The 9524-nt window shown below is 39.0% G+C and overlaps 1 protein-coding gene across 1 annotated transcript; it reads left to right on the top strand.

Moving 5' to 3' along the window:
• Nucleotides 1-226: 226 nt before the first annotated feature.
• On the top strand, nt 227-6616 carry LOC102716350 (protein DETOXIFICATION 42-like). The gene is made up of 13 exons (XM_006662196.3): nt 227-539; nt 649-770; nt 2268-2474; nt 2556-2743; nt 3299-3434; nt 3764-3860; nt 3990-4090; nt 4470-4633; nt 4882-4953; nt 5022-5138; nt 5338-5433; nt 5518-5639; nt 6186-6616. The coding sequence occupies exons 1-13, from the start codon at nt 442-444 to the stop codon at nt 6244-6246; spliced, it is 1581 nt and encodes a 526-aa protein (XP_006662259.1). The 5' UTR covers nt 227-441; the 3' UTR covers nt 6247-6616.
• Nucleotides 6617-9524: the final 2908 nt, after the last annotated feature.

The following is a 9524-nucleotide window of genomic DNA, read 5'->3' on the forward strand; positions in this document are numbered from 1 at the left end:
GTTTGGTACCGGCTCCTACCGAATGCGGCTATACACCCAGGTTACCCATGCGCGAGGAGAAGCTAGGATCAATAAAACGCGAATTGCGATTATAAAAAGAGGGCGCGAACCACGTCCGGAACGAATAGTGCCAGAAGCCTCCGATTCGCCGACCAGGTCCCGGGGGGCAGGCGGCAACCGAGCCCGGCGCTTCCCGTCCACCCTCCCCCTTCCTCCACCAGTCCACCCCTCCTCCCCACTTTCCATCCCCCCACCACCCCCCCTACGAGGCTACGACTTCGACTAAAAACGCATATATGCCTTCCACTCCACCGCGTCCTCCACCGCCCGCGCGGATTGCCCCGGGTCCCCCCTCGGATCCGGTTCCGGCCGTCCTTGTCGCCCCTTACTCGCGGCCTCCGCCGCTGCTCTTCTTCGCCTCCTCTTGATTCTGTCGGGCTGATGAACGGGGAGAGCCTCCTCGACCGCCGCTCCTCCGCCGACGCCGCCATGGACGACGGCCTCCACCACCCGCTTAGCGTCTTCCTCCGGGACGCCAGGTAGTTGATTTGGGTCATCGGTCGATGAATGATGCGTCTGCCAATTCTCCCTTTCCTATCTGTCTCTTGAGCTTTTTTTTTTCTCTTCCTTTTTTGGGTGATGTTGCAGGCTCGCGTTCAGGTGGGACGAGCTCGGGAGGGAGGTCATGGGGATCGCCGTGCCCGGTGCGCTGGCGCTCATGGCCGACCCCGTCGCCTCGCTCGTCGATACCGCATTCATTGGCCACATAGGTTTGCTTCTCCTGAAGCTCTTCCTCTTATTTCCACTTTTTTTTTCTTTAATTCTTCCGTTGCTGTTGACTTCGTTGCGAAGTTTTAGACCACCAGTTCTGACCTTCTCCAGGTGAGACTGGAGCTGCCTACTCCGTTCTACAACCTGCAGCTTTTAATACTAGCAAAAGGATCTTATTAAAAATATTAGTAGCATGTTATTAAAATAGAGTTACTAAAATGTTTTGATATATATGTTTTCTTTCAAAAAATAGGGGGGAGTTGGTGGCGGGGTAAGTGGCAGATTCACCACCACCGCTACTCCCTTTTGTAGTAGATAATAGAATATTCAGCTTGGATCATTTTTTAGCAGACTTAACCCATTCCATTCCATTTCCCAGAACAGTAGAAAGTAAGCTGTTGTTTGGTTCTTATTCTATTTGTGTTGAGGGTGGATCACAAAATTCATCTGCCTGTGCCGGTTAATAGATTTCACTTCCATCATGTGAAACCTAATGAAATAAATGAAACAGTAGTTTCCTAAGTAATATAGTTATTTTTCGGACATCCTGGCTGATATGGCTGTCACGTTGGCCCTGCCTCGATCGGTCGATTTGATTTTTAGGATATCCCTACTGATACGAGTATTTCATTGCTAAATACTATTGAAAAAATTTAATGTTTTGAATTGAAGTGGTAACATGTGTAGTGTGGTGCCCTTGAGATGCCTTAACATTAAAATTCGTTATCAGATAGTTCATTCACATGGTATGTACGGATGAATTTTGTGAAAGCAATCACAAAGCATCAGTTGGATAGTGACCATTTTTAGGGTCAATGCAAGCTGGCTATATAATTTCTATAGTGTTGTATTCTAGATTCAGCAAGTATGTATGATAATACTAATGATTTGAAGTATGCAGAAGTAATTTTGACTGTAATTAAAAGTAAATGGATGTAGAAATGATTGTTTCCTTTATTGCTTTTCTTTTCCATAATAAAATCGGTTGACCGATCTTTGGTCAACGCGGCAAAAAGAAATTACTGTTGAAACTTCAACTAGTTTACTATAATTCATGTAGAATTACAATTGCCTTTGATTTACATTTAATTAGCTACTCTCTGTGCTCAAATCAAGTTAGATCTTCTACGACTAATTATATTCCTTGAGTTAGCTGACATTACCACAGAGTAATTTTCCAAGAAGAAAAACAGAGTCCCCTGCAGCAGGCACTCATGCTTTTCTGCTTGCTGGCCAATATTTGTTTAGTTTTTAACGTCGCACTTCCTATTATATGTTGGCGCTAGACTATATAATATTGGATTTATAATTGAAATGTTCGCTGTTATCTCAAGTAGTGAACTTAATATTGCACTTATTTTATCCATTTCACTCCGCTTTGAATTTTGTATGTACTTTTACTCCTTGTCGTGATGGAAAAAATGACACATGTTCTGATTTTCAAGCCTTTGAGTTATTTTGTCTCAAGTTAATTTGATTGCTTTTGTTTCAAACAGGCCCAGTTGAACTTGCGGCTGTTGGTGTATCTATTGCCATGTTTAATCAAGTATCGAGGATTGCAATATTTCCCCTTGTCAGTGTCACAACATCATTTGTTGCAGAGGAAGATGCAATGTCGGACAACATAGATAAAAATGAAATGAATGGCGAGAACGAACCTATTGTCTCAGACAGTGAAATGGAAGAGCTATTTTCTCATGAAGGTAAGACAATGCTAATATTCTTCTAAGGAACATTGAAAAAAGTTAAGAAATGGTTGTTTTAACACTGAAACTTGCTACCAGAGACGAGGACTGCTTCCAGCAAGTCATCTTTTGAAACTGACTCTAGCGGGGTCAACACAGAACATAAGCGGAAAAACATTCCATCGGTGTCTACATCATTACTACTTGGTGGGGTGCTCGGCCTTTTACAAGCACTGCTACTTATTATTTGCGCAAAACCTCTCTTAGGCTACATGGGTGTGAAACCGGTAAATGTTCCTTCATACCCTTTCATTTTTTGGTAAAATCAATTATTTTATCTAATAGCAAACACCAAGGATTAATTCATCATTTTCCTGAATTCTAAAATTCTTCTATCAATGAGTTGTTCTATGACAGATGGCAACTGACGACTATTGTAATTATTTTATCAATGAGTTCTTCTATCAATTATTTTATCTATTGTTAATTTTAGCTCTGGATAATTGTGTATGCACATGTGTTAATAAAATTGTAGCAGCAAACTATTGTAATGATGAATTTCATCGTTAAGAACTTCTGGAATTATTTTTTTAATTATAGAGCTCTGTGTTTATTCATTATTTTTGACATTAGAGTCCTGTTTCAACTAAAAATAATTTGATATATGATTTCTCATGTGTATTATGGTGGAAATGAAACTGTAGCAATAAACTAGTGTAATGATGTGTTTCATCGTTGAGGACTTCTATGATTTTTGTTTTTTATTATAGATATTATAGATACACTGTATTTATTTATTATTTTTCACATTGAAGTTCTTCTTTTACTGAAATTTCTGATAGGGCTCTGCAATGTTGATGCCAGCACTAAAGTACTTGGTAATCAGATCTCTTGGTGCTCCTGCTGTGCTTTTGTCTCTGGCTATGCAAGGGGTATTTCGTGGACTTAAAGATACAAAAACGCCTCTTTATGCAACCGGTATAGTGTTTCCTTGACTGAATGGTGAATTCTTCTTGAGCAAAAGAACTGTGAATTATTTATCGAGTAGAGCGAAATAATTAAATCAAAAGTGTAAAACAATGATTATTTAGGCATTCCCTTTTAATGCCTCTCTACTTGTGCAAAACATTCTTTTGAAGTTTGTATTTTGAGTTAAGACAAGACAACATGATATGAATAATGGGATCAAACACTTGGTACATTGTTTCTTGGGGATGATATATGTAAATCTATGTAATGTTACAACTTATGAATAATTTGCCCCAGGATAATTCATATAGCTAATGATGTTAACTTTTTTATACCAGTGGCTGGAGATGCAACCAACATAGTTTTGGATCCAATATTTATGTTTATCTTCCATTATGGTGTCAGTGGTGCAGCAATTGCTCATGTTATATCACAGTACGTAATACAACTCTTTTATAATATCACTGTTCTTTCTTCTGCAAAGTTGGAAGACAAACTTTGTCCAAAAGTATATAATACCGGTCTTCTATCTCTTGTGATAGTGTATGGTGGAAAATTCTGCAGATATTTGATTGCATGCATTCTCTTATGGAGGTTAAGGCTACATGTTAACCTACTGCCACCCAGCTCTAAACATCTGCAGTTCAGTCGATTCCTTAGAAATGGTAATTTGTTCCTAACATTTTCGGCTCCAACTAATACATGATCATTTATTATTTTTCCGCAAAACATCTTTCATAGGATGAAAATTGTTAATAGCCATTTTCTCATATGATGAAAATTATTAATAGCCATTTTCTCATATGATGAAAATTATTAATAGCCATTTTCTCATATGATTCTTAGGTCTTATTTTTTTTTGTATTAAAATGGTATACTTAATTCAAAAGTGCAAATTAACTATTTATTTCCTCTTTACGTCTGGAATATGCACTCTTTGACTTTCACGCTGTGTTAGCACATTATTTCACTCTAAATGCAATTTCCCCTTGCTTAAAAGGGATTCTGGTTATGTAAAAGTCGTTCTCACTTTTCCCTCTTCAGGTTTCCTATTACTTGCCAGAGTTATTGCTGCAACCTGTTGCGTGACACTGTCTGCATCAATGGCTGCACGACTAGGTTCAGTTCCAATGGCTGCATTTCAGATTTGCTTGCAGATCTGGTTGGCTTCATCTCTTCTTGCTGACGGACTGGCTTTTGCTGGACAGGTAAGGGAACAGTTATCTTCACTTGTTTCAGTGTGGACTACCCTGAAGGTTTCTATTGAACCTTCATTCTCATGAAAATTACTACTGCAACTGTACTAAATAGTCCATTATTATCAGAATACCTTTGTTTATTCTTTAATTTGAGTTTTCCGGTTGCTCTTAACATTGGAAACAGATGAGGACATGTATCAGTATGAATTAAAATGACTGTGCATCATGCAATATAAATCTGAATCATATTTTGACAGGCTATACTTGCAAGTGCATTTGCTCGTAAAGATCATTCGAAGGCTGCAGCCACAGCTTCTCGTATATTGCAGGTCTAGTGTTTTATATGCTTTTTTACAACATATTTTGTTGCCTCGCTGAAGCAATGATTATATTGCAGCTGGGATTGGTTTTAGGACTTCTCCTGAGTATTCTTCTTGGCATTGGCCTCCGTATAGGATCAAGGCTATTTACTGATGATCAGGATGTTCTACGTCACATTTACCTAGGAATACCGGTAAACTTTCTGTATGCTGGTGCCAAAATAAATACAATTTTATGTCTTGTTATCGTTAGGATTTCATAGTTGTATATGAGAGCAGAGAGCCTGATTTTCCTTTGTAATATCTTTGTTATTGTGCATTGGGATGTTTCCCACCTGTTAGAGTTGCCTGGAATTTCTTTTCACTAACAAGCCGTTGTTTTATCCTGTTCAGTTTGTCGCTCTGACTCAACCAATCAACACGTTAGCTTTTGTTTTTGATGGTATCAACTATGGAGCATCAGATTTTGGATATGCTGCTTATTCAATGGCAAGTCAAATAGTCGACACCTTTCTCCTAGCTCTATTTTCCAACCCTTTTGTTCTGACATAATTTTGTTGAATTCATGCTCAGATCCTTGTGGCAATTGTCAGCATCGTTTTCATAATTACACTAGCAAGTTACAGTGGCTTTATTGGAATTTGGATAGCTTTGACAGTCTACATGAGCCTCCGAATGCTTGCAGGATTCTTAAGGTACAATCAGTTAAGCATTATGTTTTCTAGCCTGACGATTTGTTCGAAACCTTTATTACAATGTACCCACAATAGTGAAATGTCTTCAGTAATGATCATCACTACAAGTATCACCAATTCACCACCAAACCATTCAAAGTCACAGGACACCAGCATCTCTTCCACGATTGGGATACCTGCTCTCACAATCTGCACAGACACCCTAAAATCGAACATCCCCTAGGGAACATCACAAACTGGCAGTTTATCGTCAACAATAAATTCAGAAGACTAGGCACTTCGACAGGATCAACACCTTTGCAAGCTGGCAGAAATTTGTCAACGTGCACATTGCAAGTAGAGGCAGCTAGAATGTGGTGATGAACAGAGGAAGCACGCAATAGTGCCTACTTATGGGGTTTCGTCTCAAATATGAAAAAGAAAAATGTTTTTTTTTTGTTTTATACCTTCTCCAATGTCATTACCTAAAAGAAACCTCCTCCAGTGTCATTCTTTTTCTATATTGATTTGATATGTTTGCAATAAAGCGCTGGACTAAATTTTCAGGATAGGGACTGCACGAGGGCCATGGGCTTTTCTACGCAGCTCAACACGTGCATTCTCATGAGGTTGTTGCACTTTGTTCAAGAATACTACGGAAAGTAGGTATGTCAGCACAGCAGGACAATGGATGAAAATTCTACTCTAAGGTTTTGTAGGCTTGGTGCTAATGGAGGTTGTATGAACAAACAAATATATGGATTAAGTCCAACTGAGTCATGTTCATAGATAATCACACATGTTACACTACTAATTTAGATAATTTAGATTCTCCAGTGTGGTGTATGTTGGAATTTGCCATGTATAGTGAAGTATGTTTGGCTGCCTATTGTGTAACAAGTTTGTATGTGAACCACACGTGCCGCAACTGCAAGTACGATGATGATACCCATCATCTATTTCATCTATTTTGTATGCGATGGGATGTGTTTTGATAATGTTGGATAATTTTACCATATTAAGTATTGGGAGATCATATATTTTTACTTAGACTTTATTGACTTTGGATACTATGTATCTGGGAAACTAAAATTTTGAGCGTATATTTTATTACATACTATACTTTCTAAAAAATGCTATAACTGCTCTTGAACGTTAATTAACAACTCATACTCCTAGTTCAACGTTTATTTATTGGGACTGACTATATGATAGCTGGCTGAAAGAAAGGTTTCAGCGGAATTGTAGCTAGCGGATTGAACACGTGTTGGCATGGGGTGCCGCTCTTTGCGCGTCTCATTCGCGCTGCATGCGCAGCGCAACCTACGCGTTTCTCCGCTTCTCTCCGTTTTGTTGGGTCAACTGTGGGCTCTCTGTTTGTTTCTTTTGTCCCTTTTTATGCAATTGTTATTGTCTGTTAACAAAGCCCAAAAGACAAGCATACGTAAAAACATACGCCCCACCCATCCGGAACAACCCATTTCTGCCCTAAGAAACACAAAAGGCCCAGGAAAAGTCAGTTTTGGCAAAAATGCTTTAGAACAAATTTGAAGTCAACGTTGCAAACAAGTTTGTCTGAAAAAAAGATTGGATATCAGATATATTGGTTTGCTCTTCACTCTCCCGCTCGTGGCCTGCTGCTTGATTTGTCGCTCCTGATTTGGTTCCACACAGCTTAGTGTTTGTATGTGTATTAAGCTAATGTCAATGTGTAATCATATCAAAAGACAAAACATGATCAAAATAACCTTACACTGACCTCTCACTATCTTGATGAGAAAAAGAGCTAAATAGCTTAACTAAATTACACTCGAGAGATGCAGGTGTGATTCATGCGTGTGTGGCTCTTTTTCCTTGATCCAACCTCTGGGCATTTCGACAGTTTCTTCCAAATTTATTCCAAGGGTTAACTGGCCTCCTGAATTATTCATCTACATGTTAGAACTCTGTACAAAAGCAGACAGATGTTCATTAAATAAAAAAAAAGATTAACTAATCTAATCTAATTTACTATTTTTTTTTACTATTTTCTCGTTTATGGGAAGGTAAAAACTCACCGAGCAACGAAAGCTCTGATACCACTTGATGTGCACGGGGGTGGTCCGATCTTTCGATGTGTTGTGATAACTATGATTTGAGAGAAACGTTCATGATCCGACTACCACCGTACAAGACATTGTATTGCGCCTTAGCGATCGATACACCTCTACTTGGGTTATTGATCTTGCCGGTGCAAATCAACCTTATTCCTGCAAGCAAATCGAAAAAACAAGCAAGAATAAGATAAAAGCGATCTGATATTGCAAATAGGAATTGAATACAAACGATAAGTTGGGATTCTGAAGAGCAAGTATCTGAGTGGTTGCGCCAATACATACGTGTACAATGAAATAGCAAAAGCTAAAATTTAATCTAACAAAACCTGAGAAACCCTGAAGGGGTACCTAGCAATTTATAGGGGTGGGAGGATGACTGAGGGTGCCCTAGGGTCGTGCTCCACCTAGCAATTTATACATGTTGCTTTACTGCAACTAACCATAGCCTAACCTTGTTAATCCCTATGCATCATTTAGTACTCTCTATTCCGTGCTACTTGTTGAGTACGGTGGTTTGTACTCAGCCATGCTTAATTTCCCTCTTTAGAGTTAGATGTGGAATCCGATGGAGGTGACTCTCAGGAGTGAGCTGTTCCGCCGTCGAAGCGTTGCCTGTGGACTGGAGCTGTACCCGCTGGAGCTAGTCTATGTTATCTTTTCCATTAGAATAAGTGTTGTTTTCAGTAGTTTCTAAGAACGATGGTCATGTAATCAACATTGTTTTTTTACCCTGGTTGGTCCTAGATAGGGATTTTAATACACAATTAAGTTTAGAAATTCGAGTGAGGAATTTCTGGGCGTGACAAAGGTATACAAGGCGATGTTCTCATATTCCCTTGCACAATCCTGCCATGGTTACTAGAAAACAAAACACACACAAGAATATGCACGTTCCTATCAACTACTAGGTAGTGAAGGCTTAAATATCACACACAATTAAGCTTTTAGCCAAGCTCTTACAAAATCTTACCAATACAAGTGGAAAGCTGACATACACCGATTCAACCAAACACCCCAATGGAGATTGGATGTATCGATGCCTTGGCAAACACTTGCTATACGGCTCCAATCAAATATGTGAAGCTCTGGGTAGGCTTAAATATGTAGCAAAGGAGTAGCAGATGCTTGAATTAGATAATACAAAGTTGATTAATGGTTCAAAGTCAAGTACCGTGCTGGTCCTAGGCTAGAACAAACTAGAGACGCGAGCCTAGACGCAAACAATACTACGAGATAACAAGACACAAGTCAAGCATCAGTATGATATATGAAAGCAAACCCAAAGATACAATATGTTTTTTCTTTCTTCTTTTTCTATTTTTTCTAATTTTTTTTCGATTTTTTTCACCAGACCTAACCGAGGACCAAAATGCAAAGATATAGGGACTGAAACATAAATATCAAAAATTACAGGGGCCTAAATGTAAAATTGTCATCCAAAAATTGATCTATACAAAAAATGGAATCCTAACGACATGATGATTTCGTTGTTGCGAACGGATCTCGATTCCGACAACAAATAAAAAAATTTCCAAATTTGTATCAAGAGTCACGCCGTAGATGGAAACCGAGAGAGGAAGTCTGACCTAGAGGGAATCACGTGGGGGTGTGGACTTGCATGAAACATACTTGGCTATAGATGGAAACAAACCAACTGATTGATCGTAATCTGTAAAACTTTCTCCCAAAATCTAATCTGATCTGTTATATCGTCCTTCTCCCTTCTCGTGTGCAAGCTTGAAGCACGGTAATGGCAGAAAGAAAACCCTAGATGCAAATGACACAACTCCCAAACTAACCGACGAAAAAT

Source organism: Oryza brachyantha, chromosome 10 (genome assembly GCF_000231095.2).
Source record: "Oryza brachyantha chromosome 10, ObraRS2, whole genome shotgun sequence".
NCBI lineage: Eukaryota > Viridiplantae > Streptophyta > Magnoliopsida > Poales > Poaceae > Oryza > Oryza brachyantha.

Bases quoted from the DNA above. Each gene is read 5' to 3' on its own strand.
- LOC102716350 (XM_006662196.3), top strand. From the start codon at position 442: ATGAACGGGGAGAGCCTCCTCGACCGCCGCTCCTCCGCCGACGCCGCC. The intron at 3,435-3,763 runs GTATAGTGTTTC...TTTTTATACCAG, and splicing joins AACGCCTCTTTATGCAACCG to TGGCTGGAGATGCAACCAAC. The intron at 4,954-5,021 runs GTCTAGTGTTTT...ATTATATTGCAG, and splicing joins CAGCTTCTCGTATATTGCAG to CTGGGATTGGTTTTAGGACT.